Source organism: Notechis scutatus, chromosome 1 (assembly GCF_049901735.1).
Source record: "Notechis scutatus isolate UNSWTSFEM ecotype Mainland chromosome 1, rNotScu1.2, whole genome shotgun sequence".
In the NCBI taxonomy this organism is placed as follows: Eukaryota; Metazoa; Chordata; class Lepidosauria; order Squamata; family Elapidae; genus Notechis; species Notechis scutatus.
This window is the reverse complement of record NC_142009.1, coordinates 183947427-183965227: the sequence shown is the minus strand read 5'-3', so window position 1 is coordinate 183965227 and position 17801 is coordinate 183947427. Positions and strand designations below refer to the sequence as shown.

At 41.4% G+C, this 17801-nt stretch overlaps 1 protein-coding gene across 2 annotated transcripts in view; it reads right to left on the bottom strand.

The window, feature by feature from the left end:
* The window catches only part of FRZB (frizzled related protein), a 34309-nt gene extending 16803 nt beyond the window's left edge, over nucleotides 1–17506 (bottom strand). The window contains exons 1-2 of one of the 2 annotated variants that reach the window (XM_026668038.2): nucleotides 14476–17506; nucleotides 1313–1360 (exon numbers count right to left, since the gene is read on the bottom strand). In XM_026668038.2, coding sequence (XP_026523823.1) covers nucleotides 1313–1360; nucleotides 14476–14965 — 538 coding nt within the window. In that variant the 5' untranslated portion in view covers nucleotides 14966–17506. The remainder of the gene's footprint in view (nucleotides 1–1312; nucleotides 1361–14475) is intronic. The other variant, XM_026668039.2, reaches the window with a different exon arrangement.
* Between the last annotated feature and the right edge of the window lie 295 nt (nucleotides 17507–17801).

Sequence of the window (17801 nt, the reverse complement as noted above, 5' to 3'; positions counted from 1 at the left end):
CCTCGGGCACTTCCCATTAACAGGGAACATTGGAACTTGGAAAATAAATTGCAGGGAGGTTAAGAAGAAGGTCAGATGATGATTGGGAGTAATAATTGGAGAACATGGTGTTGGAAGAAATGTCCATCTGGGTTCAGGTCCAAGTGGGAAGAAAGACACTGGAAACATGGTGACTGCTTAGAAAGATGGTTTAATGGTGGACTGAACCACATGGGTCCTGGGCAAAAAAGGGAAGAGATGCTGAGAGTCCCTGGGTTTTATGCCCTCTCCGGGCTTTGAACTTCACAGGAAGTTCAAAGGCACAGGAAGAGTATCCTGAATGGTTGCTGTGAGAGGTCATAGCTAGCTTTGTAGGTTGTCTGTGTGCTAAGTTTGGTTGAATCTTGCTGGGTGATGCAAGAAGGGCAATTAAATGGCACTGAATCTTTGTTATGTAGAAAAGACTGGCCCAGGCCTTAATGGCTCATTAACAAAGTTGGGGGGGCTGAGTTTCTAACTCCCTTTCAGGGGAAATATTCTGCCTTTTGAGTATTTCCTAAAATATTTCATTTTTCTAGGAGTGGGATGGGTTTTAACTTCCTACAATGGCACATTCATATCTGCATTATAAGGGAAAACCAAGGATTAGCTTTAAGGAATTACTGCGTAAATATAAACCATGTTTGTAGGTATATATTTAATTTCTATTACCCATTTCTACTCTGGTGAACACTCCTGGGAGATAAAAAAAAATATGTTCTTTGTGTATATAACAAATTTACTGACTGGATTCGGTGATCGAAAATCTAGGAAAGTCTTATTTTAAAGATTTGAATTTCTTAAAACAAACGGAAAACCATTTATTCTCTATGAAACTTTAAAAGCTTCTTTAATTCATTTCACTTTCTTTCTTTTGTAAAATAATGGACTGAACGTGCCATATACATAATTATACGAATTCAAGACATAAAGCATATGAAAACGCCAGAATCAAACTTTATATAAAAAAAAGAATGTCAAAGGAAAAGCAATGTTTGCAAAATTAACAATCTTCTTGGGTACAATACCAGTTGAACAGTTACCATAGAACAGACTCTTATCTAAATATATGTTTCTACTCTGCCATTGTTTTATCCAATTTATCACTTTCCTCCAGTTTATAGAACTGGGAGAACTAGGCAAGTGGGAAGGAACTTTTATTTCAAGCAATATTTTTTGTACTATACAAAACATTCTGACACTATTAGGTAGCTTCTATTCTGCTGAGACCTGAGCTCAACAAAACAACAAGAGTAAAAGGCAAAAGCAAAATATTAGATAAAAATGTACTCACCGGCATTGGTGCCTCTACAGTTCCCATTATTAGAATCCATAGGGAAATCTGGCATGAATTGTTAAATATGTAAACAAGTGTTAGTATAGTTTCATACTAGATTTTTCAACACAGCCACAACAAAACACTTCATTTTTCATCCATTAAAAAAGATTTCCCCGATTTGGTATCCTTGGAAGAGTTGGCCTGAAATCTCAAAATCCCCATTATAATATAAATACTGTAAGTTCTGGCACTTAAAATCATGGAATGAGGAAGACTGTTATTAGTAAGTGGAACTAAGATTATATTTGCTTTTTCAAAAATCAGGGAGAGCTTTCGCTCAGAAGCCAAGAATAAAAGTCCAACTTCCTATGATGAAAAGGTAGTCCTCAATTTATGACCAGTTGCTCAGCAGCTGTTCAAAGTTACAACCAAACCAAAAAAGAGAACAAACGACCTGGATCCAAAGTTCTAAAAGTCACACTCCTTTGGTGGTGCTGCATTTATAGCCATTTGCAAAATCCTGTAATCCTGTAATTTAAGTTTATAACATTTTGCCAAAACTGGCACTTCTGTTTTTGGCAAAACTATGTCCATCGGTTCGCTTAATGACTGCAGCATTCAGTTAATGACCACATAAAATGTCACAATACAGATAGTCCTCGACTTACCACAGTTTGTTTAGTGACTGTCCAAAGTTACAACAGCATTGAAAAATGTGACATGACAGTTTTTCACAGTTACCACCTTTGTAGCATCCTCATGATCATGGGATCAAAGTTCAGATGCTTGGCAACTGGTTCATATTTATGACTGTTGCTTATGTCCTGGGGTCATGCAATCTCCTTTTGCGACCTCCTGACAAGCAAAGTTCATGCGGAAGCCAGATTCACTTAATAACCAAGTTACTAACTTATCAATTGCAGTGATTCACTTAACAACTGTGGCAAGAAAGGTTGTAAAATGGGGCAAGATTAACTTTAACAAATGTCTCACTTAACAACATAAATCTTAGGCTCAATTGTGGTCATAAATTGAGGACTACCTGTATTTTATGACTGCCGTGACATATAATGGTAATATCAAGCTCTATTACAGTCGTATGTCAAGGACTACCTGTACACTCAGAACACTTTTTACTGCCACTGTGATAATGAAAAAGCTGGCCTAGAGAACATAAGAACTGCCCACAATATTAAAATAAAGACATTAATCTACATTTGTTGTTACTACTGCTAATCAACGTACAATATCCTTGTCTTTAAAGATCACCCCTAAAAATGCTTTAGATCAGGGGTATCAAACTCAACTTCACTGAGGGCTGCATTAGGGTTGTGTTTGACCGGGGGGGGGGGGGCAGGTGGGCATGGCCAGGGTGTGGCCAGCTCAACGTCACTTGTGTCAGAGGCCTCACCAAGCTCCATTTTCACTGTCTCCAGCACGGCCCTGTGGGCCAGATCTATGCATCCCATGGGTCAGATCAGGCCCGTGGGCCTTGAGTTTGACACCCCAGCTTTAGATCAATATTTTCATACACTGAAAGACCAAGAATACATGATCTTTAAATATAGGCAATCTATTTAAGGAATGAGCCTGGAGCCCCATTTACAATCTTTGGGCCCTGAATTTGTATCTATTTCACCTCTGAACTTTAATAGTGATCCATTAAACAGTAACTAGAGCTATTCTTGTAAACTAGGGCAAGGAGCAAAAAAAAACATGAAAAAATATATCCAAAGCGTTCTTAACATTAATTCAACAATGCCTGCCTTATTAAAACGGGCCACAATTTGATCAAGACAAGCTTTATTAATTAAATGATCATTAAGTCTTGCGGCTATATCAAATTATTAAATAAATACTGGATATCTTTCATAAGGCAGAATGATATGAAAGGACAGAAGAGAAAATGGAAATTTCCAATTTCTTCCAGAAGTCTTTTTGAATGTATCCTGCCGTGGAAATGTGCCTGTCAACTTAATGCATTGCAATAAAAGAAACATTGTTCATGTCAGTAACATCCAGCCTGCAGTTTTCCAAAGATGTAAAGTTTATAGTTTATCCCAGAATCTTTTCCAACAGGATCAGTGGTCATGCTGGGCATTAATTAGGGTGGCTATTAATTCATTAGAAATGTAGTCTCCATAATTACAATGGTATTTTCTTGGAAACTGCTAAACTGTGGTATTTCAGTGTTCTTTCTCCACCTTGTCTGCACAAATTCACTCAATATGTTTTGGACTAAACTCCCATCACACCCAAATGGCCATGCTTGATAATATGGGAGCTGTAATTCATGCATCTGGAGACCTTCAGATAAATTAAAGCAATATTAAAACAATAAGACAGACTAACACCCCTAAAGTATAAGAGCCGTGGTGACGCAGTGGTTAGAATGCAGCATTGCAGCCTACTTCTGCTGACTGATGGCTGTTTGGCAGTTCGATTCTCACCGGCTTAAGGTTGACTCAGCCTTCCATCCTTCCGAAGTCAGTAAGATGAGGACCCAGATTGTTGGGAGCAAGATGCTGACTCTGTAAACTGCTTAGAGAGGGCTGTAAAGCACTGTGAAGCAGTATATAAGTCTAAGTGCTAATTACTATTGCTATTCACTGAGCAAATATCAAGAACACACTACTAACGTTACATATTCATGCTTGGGATTTTATTTATTGATCAAATCGATACAGTACCTGACTTGCAAGACTCTGGCATGTAAAGACTTTGGCATCAGTATGGAAGATGTAACTGCCTGCAGCTTGAAAATCAATCTGCTGCAGAATCAGATTCCTTCTGGCAAAGAAACAGGGGTGTCTTTTCAAACGGGGAAATGGTTTCAGATGGAACAAACAGAACTTCAGTGGGAATTCATATCTTGTCTCTACATTCTAGCCACAATCTTTAAACTGCATTTACAGACCACTTCCTGCCAATAAAATATGGTAGAGCCATATATCATCCCTACCTTACTGTGTTTCTTTTTATTATCTATCCCTGTCCCAGCACAGCAAAAAGGGGCCAAGTTGAAGAAGGCTGTGCCAAAGTACAGTATATATCTCTTCTCAGAACGTTGGACACAATTTATTCTTAAATGTAGAAGATTTTGTTTTCTTCATTTATTTCTGTTATGTTCTGGTCATCCGTTCCAGTTATTTGTCTGTTGTTTAAGTTCATGGGCGTCTCAACATCTGTGAGCCTTAACGATTTGGTGGTTTTCCACATTATTAAGTTGCTTTTGTTGGATGGTGCTAAGACAGGATTATCTGTATTGGACAATATTGCTTATACTTGCAGCACAGCTAAAATTGTAGCATGGCTCCCTAACTCCCACTAAGAGATTAAAAAAAATAGAATCCACAAAACACATTGTATGTTTTGTTTTGATTTTTGCCAAAAGTAGACTGCAGATAGCAAGAATGTGACACCCTCTGCCTGGTCTTTCTGTTGACGCAAGACTTCCACCATTCAGAGCACTGACCTTGGAAGGATGGAAGACCAAGTCAACCTTGAGCTGATGAGAATCAAATTCCAGGCTGTGGGCAGAGTTTAGCCTGCAATACTGCATTCTAACCACCATGCCACCACAGCTCTTACACAACCACAATTGGGACCAGAAAAGTGGTTGTTAAGTGAGTTAACAAAGTTATGATTTTTGCCATAACTGAATTACATCGTTAAATGAATCAAATATGATTGTTTATCTGGGTTCCCCAATTGACTTTGCTGGTCAGAATCCAGTTGGGAAGGTTGCAAATGGCAATCAAATGCCCTTGGGATGCTGCAATCATTGTAAGTAAGTGCTGGTTGCCAAGCAATGACTGTAGGGCTATTGTAACTTCAAATGGTCACTAAACGAATAGTGTAAGTCAAGGACTACTTGTATTAGGAGGACCCACCTTTTCTGAAGTACCCTTCATTTGCCCTTCATCTGTCCTTATGTAGAATGCATTCAGTTCTAAGGCCATGATGTGACTTTTAAGATGTTCTCAGCAAAACACAGCAAAAATAAAACCTGGCTTCCCATTCATTATGTGAGAATGCAGCCAGTTTGCTCCACCTCAGATAATTGTACCAGCACATGGCTAAACAGGCTTTTATGATGGGCTGAGAAACAAACCCAAATTTATTTCTTCTGTTATACATTTATGCTTTAGCAGCTTATTTGCTATTCTTTGTTGCACAATCAGCCAGATGCTTAGACTGAATTTTGCATTTTTGTCCATTTAATTGAGTCCTTCCCAAGGACTGGAATAGGCAGATGTCGTTTGATGGGGTTAAAGGTGCCATCGCAGGATATAAGCTTTTCCAAGTAAAGCTGCTTCTTGCAATTGACTGATGCTGATTTTTGACAATGCCACAGTGTTCAAGTGATGCTCCAGATGATTTGGGATTGTGCCTAAGGTGCCTATCACCTTTGGTTCTCTCTTTGCTTTCTTTTGCCACAGTCATTCTATTTCTATTCACAAGTGTTTGTATTTTGTGATTTTTTTTCCCCCTCCAGGTTTTCTTCTATTTTGCTGTCTCCAGGTACTGTGTTTTCCTCTATTCTTTTTTAAAATCTTACTTATTGACAATTGTTAAATCTGGGATGTTGTGTGGCTGGTACTTGTCTGTTTGAATTCTAAAGTCCCAGAACATTTGAGCTTCATTTTGTATTACATTATCTTTGTTGTGGTCCCCTCAGTTCTTGCTTGCAGGCAAGTGGTATTGCTTGCAGGCAAGTGGTATTTCTTGCAGATTTTCCAGTACACCATTTGTTGCTACTTTGTCATGCCATTGTTTGTAATTAGTCTGTGCAATCTTCTTGCTGAAGCTAACTAGGTAGTCCACTTTTCTTTAGCTTCTTTGCATAGGTGGCACTTGCTATCTGTTGCCATCTTATCAATTCTGGCTTTGTATGTATTTGTTAATAAAGCTTGGTCTTATGCAGCCAGAATTAGCCCCTCTGCGTCTTTCTTCAACTTCCCTGCTCTTAGCCATTGCCAAGTCTTATTATGAATTGCTTTGCCTGCTAGTTTTTTTAAACTATGTCATATTTTGTCTCCCCTTGTCTCTTTTCGGTTCTTCATTTGGTTTTTCTTGTAGGCCAGTTTGGTTTCTGCAGTACTCATAAACCTTCATGGTATAACAGCTTCAGTGCATCTTCTTCACTGTCCTTCAGATATTCTTCCAATGCCTTTTTTTTCTTCATCAAATGTCTTGGATCCTTGCAACCTTCCATACCCACCTATTTTCCTTTGTAAATAGAAACTTATTATTAATGATTGGTTGCTCAGTCAGTCAGATGTTTAGACTGGGTTTGGCATTTTTATCCACCAATGGAGTCCTTCTCAAGGACTTATGCTAGGGATATGTTGTTTGAGGGTGTTAAATCTAGTGTCACAGGATGTAAATTATCTCATTACCTTTTGCAATTGACTGATGGTGACTTTGTCAATGCAGATGGTGTTTACATGGTATTATTATATTTTTAACCTGCTTTTTTAACATATAGCTTAAGGCAATGAACATACCTAGTACTCTTGCCTCCTATAACAACAACTCTGTGGGGTGTAGTGGGCTAAGAGTCAGTGGCTTAAATTCGCCCATAATTAGCAAACCAATTTAGTAGCTTATTTTTTCTCCATGATTTTCAATAATACAATTATATTTTTATATTAAGTAAAATGAATATATTAAACAAAGTTTTTTTGGGGGGCTTTGGGGGGGGAGATTGAGCAAGGAAGTTGCAGAAAGGCTAGTTCTCTGAGTGAGAGAAGAAAAGAAATTTCTTAGTAAAATAGAAAAAGTTTTAAATTTACAGCACTGACTTCAGAAAATACTCAGATACTACACTGGATAAACTCTCCCAGTACTGCACCCCCACCCCTACTTCATGGAAAATAGACTATGATGATGACAAATATGATTACTTAAGATTTAAAACCATGTATTTTAATACCAAATCCCTTCAATGTTCTCTTAAAGCAGATCTCCTCTAAATTCATTTCATCTTACAAGAAAAATGAGATTATAGGTCACCGTTTTCTACAGTGATTGTCCTTCCTAAACATTTTCTCAGATGTATTGTTTCAGTAGCAAGTTGGTTACCGACACCAAGTAATAACTATTCTCCTTTGGAGATAGCAACTGTATCAAAAGACATGAGTTCAAGAAGGGCGGGATAGGATTGAAACATACAATAGTTAAAAAAAACATGTTCTCTTTTTACAAGCAAGACAAAACTGCTTGCTTACATGGAGAACTGTAGTTCCAGCCTCCACTCTGTTTCTCTTTTTTCCCCCTAGGAAACAGCACTACACATCTTTTAAAATTCAAATATCAAAGAGATAAGCAGGGTGCTGAACAAAATCGAATGTTGGTGGTGTACAAAATGGTACAATCCAAAATGCCATCCCATCAGAGGTACCTTCTCAGGCTGCTCAATAGATAGCAAAATTGCTTTGGCAAGGCTGTTTCCATGAAGTGAGGTCCCAAGGAGGGAACAGAAGCAGTTTTGAGCTGGGGACTCACTTTGCCCATATGAATGCCTGTCAGTCAGCTGTTCATGGCTAAGAAAGATTGTTCAGGATTGGTGGTCAGATTGCTCTCCAACTTCATCCCCTGTCATTCTAGGTGTCTTGAATAAATCTATTTCATGGATGAAGGGTTCCTTCCAGGGATAATCTTTTCATTTGGGAGAAGTGTGTTCATGGACCTCGAATCACCAAGGGCTGGATAAGAGAGTTATAGGAGGACAGAGGTCCTATCTTCTGTTATAAGCCAGGTCACACATTTAGTTTCAAAGGTGGGAATTCTTGGTTCTCCAGAAGTTGAGTGTCAACTCCCAGCAGATTAATCACAGGAAATGGGAAAAGCTGTGCACTACGTTGTGGGTAATGGGAAATAAGATTTAACACAGCTGAAAGCTGCTAGGTGGTGAGAGATGGCCCACAAAATTATGTGTCATTCAGAAACACTGCAACCTGCCATTAAGGCAATGAGTCACTAGGTAGTCTATTCCTTAGGCCACATGGACTGCATGGTTTTATGCACTCTCCTGGCCTAAGTTTGGAAGCCCTTTGCGGTCGATCAAGGCAAGTGACACTAGAATTGAATGCAATAATATCTAAACTCACTTTTGACTTTGCCTTCCATCCCTTCCTGCCTCAGCTATGTCCATCATTGCCCCAACAGATTTCTCCTGAGAGAAAGCAGCCTTGTGTGTGGGAAAACAATATTCATCCTGATTCACAATGATTGGTAGTGGGATTTTCTCCGGTTTTAGGCCAGAATCTTGCCAGGACATAGCAAGAACAGGAGTACATCTGCACAATAACTGTATGAGTCCGTTCCCCCGCCCCCCCTGTGGCTGTTATCACGAAGCAACCTCTTTGATAAATGCAGTACATTTAAGAAGATTCCCCCCTGAATCCTTGTGACCATAACTTAGCAGGACACATCCAAAATACAGTACAGCCCCAGGTGCTACAAACCCCCATTTCTTTCTGGCCACATATGCCTACAGCATACGAGCCACATGGAGATGCAAACTCAAGATGTGGAAGAGACTGATGGGTTTGCTGGGGAGGTACCAGGGCCCTGGAGTGTTTAAGCACAAACCTTGAGTCCATGCAAACAGGTGTAATTGATCCACAAGTTACACCAGTTTGCATGGACCCAAGGCTTGTGCTTAAACAGCCCAGGGTCCTGGGACCCCTCCTGCAAACCTATCGATCTCCCTCCCACCCCCCAACACACAATTTGAGTTTGTATCTCCATTTCCCAAAGTTTCAAGTCACTGTTTAGTCTACTTTTAGAAGATGAGGAATTCGTATTCCTGGAAGGAGTGGGGGGAGGATGGGGAGAGAGAGGAGTGGGAAGAGAGATGGCTTCAGCCTAGTGGCCAGCGTGTTTGTTTAGTTTAAAAAACATCTCAGCACCAAGAATGTCATCATGTTCCCCCTCAGTGAAAGAAAGCGTTCATGGATTCCACGCTGGCTTTATTCAATGAAACTATTGTGCTCTTTCTGGTCCTCCGTAATAGGTAACGTTGGGGCAACCTGACAGAAAACGACTTCTCCGTGGCTCTGAATATGACGGTTTCTTAATGGCTGTTTTGCCAAGCCGGATTTCAGTGCTGATCTGTTCTGAAGGCACTTTGGGAAGCACCTCTGTGATTAGGGGAGGTGGACCTTTGCAGAGGCTTCAATGTGAGACATTCACCCTCCCTGCCCCCACTCCGCCATTCGAAACCACTTGCCCGCAGAGCTTCCCAGCAGGTATCAAACCCAAGGCAGCTGAAACAACAGTCAACACTCTGTCTGTAGACGGATCTGGGGAGTGAGGTTTAGAATGGCTGAAGCTTGAAGACCAGTTGTCAAAATACGAGGCAAATGAAGAATGGGGAGTGGGATGAGCCTGAGGAGGGAGGTGGCTGCCCCAATTGTCTCAGCTGAGCCAGAAGGTGCAAGTTCAGCTGTGAGGTAGAACTAAAAAGGTACAGTTAGGAACACACACTGTTTGGTTGTACAATGTACTTTTAGAAAGCCACAAGAGAGACCAAATCTCTCTTGTGGTATATACCTTCCTTTCTTATAAAGATTCTTCCAGCTTTACTGTTTCAAATCATAAGCTAGCCTAGATTTTCAAATAAATCTCAATTTTCAGGTGTTTAGACAATGTCCAGAATAGTTCCCAAACCATTCCAAAACCTGGCATAATGGAAAAGCAAACCTTCTGCACAACCAAGCCTGAAATATAGCAACTATTTAGCAAGCCAAATGTCAAGCCAATACAGACAACTTCCTTAGTCCCTGTAAAATAGAACACTTTTTTGGCATTTATTTTGAGCATTCTGTAGTTTTTCCATCTTAATTCAGAGCGCTCTAGCCTTACAAGAGTAAGGTATAAGCCTGAAAACACTTGTGACTTTTCAAATCCAGCACTTTACCTCCATTCTTGAATTAGAAAATCCTTTTTTTAAAAAAAACCTAAAATACAATTTTTTAGATTTCACAAAAATGGTATAGAGCCATATTTGAAATGCCCAGGATTGCTTGATCCTGCTCTAGAGCTAAGCATCCATTACATGGATAAGTCCCTGCGGTTTTCTTGGCAACGTTTTCAGAAGTCTGCCATCTTCTTAAATGCACTGTCTAAGACAGGATTAGAAGTTGAATTTCCTCACTCTTCATCCAGCATCTTAAGCACTAGACCAGGGCTGTCAAACTCTCAGCCCATGGGCCGGATGCATCATGCGCTGGCTATACCCACACCCGGTTTAACAAAGGGGGGGGGGAAGTCCTGATATGTCACATGACGCTGCCATGATGATGCGAGTTTGACACCTCTGCATGAGACCAAGATGGCTCTTGCTGTGCTAATAGATATACCTTTATGCTCAGCTAACTTATTTGAAAGGCATGCATCCTTTTGCCAGTGCTCCTGTCAACTCAGGTGGCTTTCAAGCAATTCCTCATCACATTAAGGATGTAGACCTTATATAGAGTCCCAGATATTGTTGAACAACAACTTCCACTGCCTTCCAAGCTGAGAGCTTGGAATTCGGTAATACAGGTTGTCCTCATTCATTTAGTGACCGTTCAAAGTTACAACATCAGTGAAAAAAGTGACTTATGACCATTTTTTCACACTTACAACTGTTGTAGCATCCCCACGATTATGTGATCAAAATTCAGACAGTTGGCAACTGACTCACATTTATGACCATTGCAGTGTCCCGGGATCATGTGATCGATCACCTTTTGCAGTTTCCTGAACGAGCAAAGTCAATGGGTAAATCAGATTCACTTCACAAGCCTGTGACTAACTTAACCACTGCAATGATTTACTGTGTCAAGAAAGGTCGTAAAGTGAGGCAAAACTCACTTAACAAATAGCGACATAAATGTGGGGCTCAATTGTGGTCGTAGGTCGAGGACTACCTGTATATGAGAGATTACGGATTTTCCCACCTTTTCAGTATGGAAAGGGTTTCTTCTCATTGGAACTTTTGGGCAATGGCAGGATATACCAGAAACTGCATCCTAGAAATCTTAAGCAAAGCAAACAAACTACAGTGCCAGCTAATACAAACAATCTTGGTTTTTCAGTATACTTTGCAGTTGAAGGCTTCCATTTAATTTCATTGCTCCAAGACGTAAAGGAATTTTAAGGGTTATCTGCCAATACTATCACCTGGTGAGCTTCACAGCCAGGAGACTTATTAGCATAAGAAGGATCTGACCAAAGATATTTCCCGCCCCACTCAGAGACATTCTGGTTGTTTGTTACAATCTTGCCTCATAACAATTTAAACATACTGGAGAAATGCAAGGAGAAAAGTTACACCAATGAGTAGCCAATCCTGAAGAGGTTACTTTATCATCACGGATCAAGATTTGCCAAATGGAATTTCTCCAATCTCTCGTTTAATTATGGTAGGCTCTGCCTATAGCAGACACAGGTAAGTACCCTCCTGTTCTTCTTACTAAGTCTATATGGTAAGTTAGTAATTGGTCACAAAAGCTACCTTTGGATTCCAACACACATTTCTCTTGGAGTCTCAAATGCTCTCATAGCCTCTGAGCACAAATCACCAACTGTTTCCTAATTTCTATTCCATTTCCAAAGGGACTGAGGATAATAGTATGTTGACATGGAAATGGAGAAGATTGAGATAGTTTATGGGATTGGTACACAAATCTGAGACACTTCGACTAGATTAGGCTGCAAACGAAGAATAATATGCATAAACATTCTCTCATTAAGAAAATTAAGTAACTCACAAATTTGTGTAGTGGAAACATTTAAAACCTGTTCACTTAACTCTACCATGTAAAGGAAGCTTTATTTCCTTTTTAATATATGCACTCACATACAATATTCTATTTTATACCCTTTGAACAATGTAATTATCCATTAATCTTTATTTAAAACGCTTATATTTCCTCTACATTGCTCTGTAATTCCAGGCAGGATGTGTTAACATATTTGTCATACAATTTAAAATACAATCAATAATAATAATGCTTTTTGTGCTTTTTGTGAGTCACCACTCACTTCCAGCAACTGCCAAGGCTAATCCCTATACTTTTCTTGGTCAGATTTTCAGCAGTGGTTTGCCCTTGCCTTCTTCTTAGGGCTGAGAGACAGTGACTGGCCTAACATTACCCAGATGGCTTCATGACCAAGGTGGGACTAGAACTGCATCCTAATGCAGGCTTTCCCAATCCTGGCAACTTTAAGAGGCATGGACTTCAACCCCCAGGAGTCCATCCATCTTAAAGTTGCCATGGTGGTGAAACCCAATTTTAATTGAACATTTAAAAAAAAACCCAAGACAATATCTGTGAAATGCCATGTGTAGCTGAGAAGTGTTGTGCAGCCACCTGATTTACAAAGTGGCCAAGAGGTATGTGTGCCATTATTCTAATTCCACTGTGCATAGATATGCAGCCTCTTCATAGATATGCAGCCTCCCTGGCTTTAACTAGAATCCAAGGAAAAACAAGAACCTATTCCATCTTTGGAACTTCTTCAGATCAAGAAGTGTGAGCAGCAAGGGAAGCCGCAGAAGGATGGAGGTTCTCAAAACAGAATCCAGCCATTTCATTTTTCTAGCATCTTCAGCCCTAGCGTTTTCCAGAACCACTGCCAAAATAAATTTGAAAGAAAACACAAAAGATCCTAACAATAAATTAGCGTTTTTGCAAAGAAAAACTTTGGGGAAACTGATTTTGTCAGTCTAGGGACAGACGCACAGCAAAGGAAAACTAGGATCCTTATTTCTTTTCATAGAAGACAATACAATTGGCTTCAATACTAAGCAAATGTTCAGTTCATACATAAGACCAATTATCTTAGTTCATCCAACAGAAAAGAAACCTGCAAGCATGGGCAAGCAACAATGTCTACAATTGTGGACAGTTTGTTAAGTGTCCTTTATCTTCCAGGGGACTTAGAGAACACAACTCCACTAAAGCTGGTACTATCTCTTCTTCCCTTCCCTTGCAGACTTAAATACATTTTTGTAACATTTTGAGTGAACCAAGAAAAAGCTAACAAGCATTTTTAGTTGATCACAAAGAAAGTATTGCCTGAGAACAGAGTCCAAAGACTAAGGTTTTTCTTTCAGCTTTTTTTTTGCTACACAAGTTTTACAATGACTCAGACAGAGAACAGAATATGAGACAGTAGAGGAGGTTGCAGGCTTCTGGAGAAGCTATGATTATGGAATGGAAAGGCAATAATGGAGTCAGATCAGAAGACCTGGTTTGCTGGAATTGTAGTTTACCAACACCAGATAAAGCAAATTACCAGTGTAACCAACACTGGAAATGGAGATACACCCCTATGCTTAGAACAAGAAAATTAAAGGTACTTAATTGCTTTAATTGCTGCTAGAGGCTAACCCTCATTAGCTCCAGGCAGTAACATCTGGAGACCTTGCAGGTTCCTCATCTCTGTTGAGATGTATCAGGCATGATAGATAAGGATTTGAAAAATAGATTGATTATTTCATAGTTCTTATGATTAAGTTTGTTTTCCAAACTAGAGATTTACAGAGTAAATCAGCATCATTGTGGCTACACAAAGGTGTAAGCATGGTTAGATGATTACAAATTACTAGAGAGGAATTGGCTTTCTTTTGCACAGATCAAAGAGTTTGATGGGCAAGATTGGGAACTCAAATGATTGCCATAACAAGAGACTGCTGCTTAAGTTGTGGGCACATACAGAAAATAAGGCCTAGAAATATGAAAGAAGTACAAAGGTTTATTTGCAATCAAGGAAAAGATGGGTAATTGGGGAAAGAAGACCAGCAGACTTGAGACAATGATGGTTCGTTGAGGAGGACTTCTACAGGTTACCTTAGGGAGAAGTAACTCTGAGCATATTTACCCACATGTATTTCCCCTTTCCCTCATGGTACACATTCCCCACCCTCATCTAACACAGCTTGTCTATAGTTTCTCCACCCCACCCCCCACCCCCAATTTCATTTGTCCAAGGGGCCTCTAGATAAGGTGGTGGTGGACTTCTGAACTTGGAAGTCAATTTCCAGGGATCCAGAAAACACCCGATGCTCCCAATTCTAGGCAGGCTTGGGGAGGTGGAAGGGAAATGTCAGAAGGAGCAGAAGGGCAGGGCCAGGGATCCCAGGATGGTGGCTGGGGAGGAAACTGAAGGCGACTCACCGGATCCTTCCGCTGTGACGATCGCCTCGGGGGATATGCAGACCCCTCGGTCGTAGACCGGCAGCTCGTCGCAGGCCAGGCTATCCGGCCAGGCGTGGCCGTACTTGATGAGGACCGGTTCGCAGCCGGCCCGGGCCCTCTCGCAGACGGACTTGCAAGGCTTGATCGGCTCGTGCTGGAAGTCGAGGGTGCAAATGGGCGCGTACATGGCGCAAAGGAAGAAGAGCAGGTCCGGGCTGCAGTGAATGCCCAGCAGCCCCTCGAACTGCTCCATGGCCAGGATGGCGTTGGCCTGCGTGCTGTGGTGCAGGTGGTTGGGCATCTTGGTCATATTCCAGGGCAGAGACTTGCACAGGGGGATGCGCACCGGCTCGCAAGCCGCGCCCCGTGCCGGAGGCGCCCAGGAAGCCAGCAGCCCGGCCAGGGCAAGCAGCAGAGTGGACGAAGGCAGCAGCATCTTCGCAGAACCGTGGCCGCAGCCCAGAGACATCTTTCTCCCCCCACCCCGCTTCGAAGCCCGCTGTCTTCCCGGCGGAGGTGGCTGGATTCCTCCTCCGGCCGCCCAACTGCTCAGGGAATCCTCTCTGGGCGAGTCCTACAAATAGTCTGGCCGCGGCGGGGGCGTGCCGAGAGCTGGCAGGGGAGCCTCTCCCAAACCTTCGCGCACAGCTCGGGCGGGGAGCGAGGTCGCGATCCCCCCACCCTCCACCACCACCACTCCAGGCTCGGGGAAAAGAGCGAGGCTCGGGCAGTGGGAGCAGCGGGCTAGAGACGCCGAGTGAAAGAAGTTTCGCTGCGGTGCGGGAGAGGCGCGAGGTCGAGAAGTTTCTTGAGGGAGAGAGGAAGACGAGGCGCGCGCCGCTTGTGCGACCTCAGGTCCGCGCCGGCGGACGAGCCCGGCTTCGCTTGATGTGTGACTGGATCGCGCCGCTGCTTTTTCACGCTCTTTCCCCACCACCTCCTCCCGGCCGGAGAGCCCCACCTCCCTTCTCCAGCCGCACCCGCACCCGCACCCCCTCCACTTTCCCGCCTCCCTCCCTGCCGGCCCCCTCCCTTTTTCCTGGGAGGCTCGGAGGAGAGACGGGAGAGAGGACCGACCTGACCTGAGGCTGCCTCCGCTTCCCTCCCGGCCAGGCGCTCCCCCGCCCCTTTCTGTTTATCTGTCTGGAAAGCGGCCGCTTCTTTTGCTCGCTTTGCGCCGGTTTTCTGAGGAGCTTCTGGTTTTGGCCGAAAACGAGCCGTGGGGACAGTCCCACTCCAGGCTGAGGTTAACTGGCAACTTGGTTTAGAAAGAGCACCTTAATCCTCCCGCTCCTCTCTCTCAAACCAGCCTTAAATTCCTCAGGGAGTTGGGGTGTGTGTGTGTCGTCGTTCTTTTCCTTTCTAACTTAAAGTATTCTTTTTTTTTTTTTTACAACTTTCTGCTTCTTTTTACCTCTTTCTTCTCAACAATAGAAGCGGCTCATAGAGTTTGCCTTATAAATCCCTCAAACCTGCCCTCTTTTGTCTTTTAAAGACGATTTTCGTTTGTCCTGGCTTTCCCCCCCACCCATCCACCAAAAAAACAACAACCCATTTTTGGGAAAACTTTCACTTAGCGGCCAAAGGCAGCTCTTTCCACATGGATCCAGATGCTTTTGATCTTCAAGGAACAAATAGAAAGCAGACCCTCTTCTCCCCTTGCTGCCACCTCCATCGTCCCCACCCTCCCACCCTTGGATCCCCCCTTCATTTCCCACTGATCTGTGAGGGGGGGGGACATGGCTGAAAATGAAGCCACTGCCAATGCACACCCTCCCACCAAACAGAAGGTGGAAACCAACCAAGGAGGGCAACAGAGTTCCCTGCAAGAGGCAGTCTAACAGGAAATCACCTTTGCTCCCCATCCCTCAACTATGCTTTTGTTTTCACCCTCTCCTTTACACTCAGCCAAGAGAGATGAAAATAGAGAGGAAACTTGCTTTATCCATCTCTCCCAGGGCATTCCTGCGCCCTCATTTGGCTAGAAGGAATAGTTACAAAGAATTGTGAGTGAGGGTCAGTTCTACATTGGTTCCAGTGTTTAATAATGGCTTAAGGTGGTTTTCCGTATGGCTGTAGTACAAAAACTAAGTTGTACTCAGCCTTCTGATTTTTCCAATGGCATTTTTATAACTGGGAGAAATTATGCAATCATCCTCCCGATTGCTTTAAATTATTTTATGGCGTACTCTTGTTGCTGTAAGGTTAGTTCATGGTTAAAGATTTACAGGCAGGTGCTACATTTGCACCCAGCACACTCCAAAGCATCAGTTTGAACCCAAAGGACTGCACCATCCTAAAAGGTAAATCTTCAAGTTGAACTTGACTTCTGATGTCTTCGTGCTTAAGTGCACAATCATGCCTACCATCCCTGTCCTTTTCTTTTCCAAAAGTTTTTATTTTTTACAACAAACATACAAACAAAACATAAGAACATAAAACCATCTTTCAATTATATACATACAGTGTGTCAGTTGGTTACAATCTTTTGTGCTATCCTTTTTTTTAGCCATTACTCACAAGTTGTATAAATTCTTACCTTGCCAATCTAACATATGCTTATGTATTTATCAATCATTAATCATTCATTTGACTAAATTATTTTTCCATCATTTTATGCGAGATATTCTTAATTTCATTATACCGTAGTTTAATCTTATACATTCATCCAATGGTTATATATTTTATATTGTATTCTATATCAATCTATTAATTTTTTATTGTAAAGCTTCCTAATCTATTTCTTTACCATGTCTTTTTATCTAACCATTGATAAAACAAATCCCATATCATATAAAATTGTTTATCTTCTTGTTCTCTAATTTCAAATGTCAATTTACTCATTTCAGCACAGTCCATGATTTTCTTAATAATTTCTTCCTGCATAGGTATTTTTTCATTTTTCCAATTCTTAGCAAATACAATTCTAGCCGCTGTTAAAACATTTACAATCAAATATTTCAATTCTTTGTTGTATATTTCCGGTATAATTCCCAATAAAAATATCTCTGGTTTAAAGTCTATATGTTGTTTTATCATTTTTTCCAACCATATGTGGATTATAGTCCAATATCTTTTTGCATCCGAGCATGTCCACCACATATGGTAATATGAACCAGGTATCTGATGACATTTCCAACATTTATCTGATTTATTCTTGAACATTCTCACAATTCTCGTTGGGGTAAGTGCCACCTGTAAAATATCTTATACAAATTTTCTTTATATGCAGTTGACATTGTGATTTTATAATTTTGAGGCCACATTTTTTGCCATTTCTCTAAGTCAACCCCATATCCAAAATT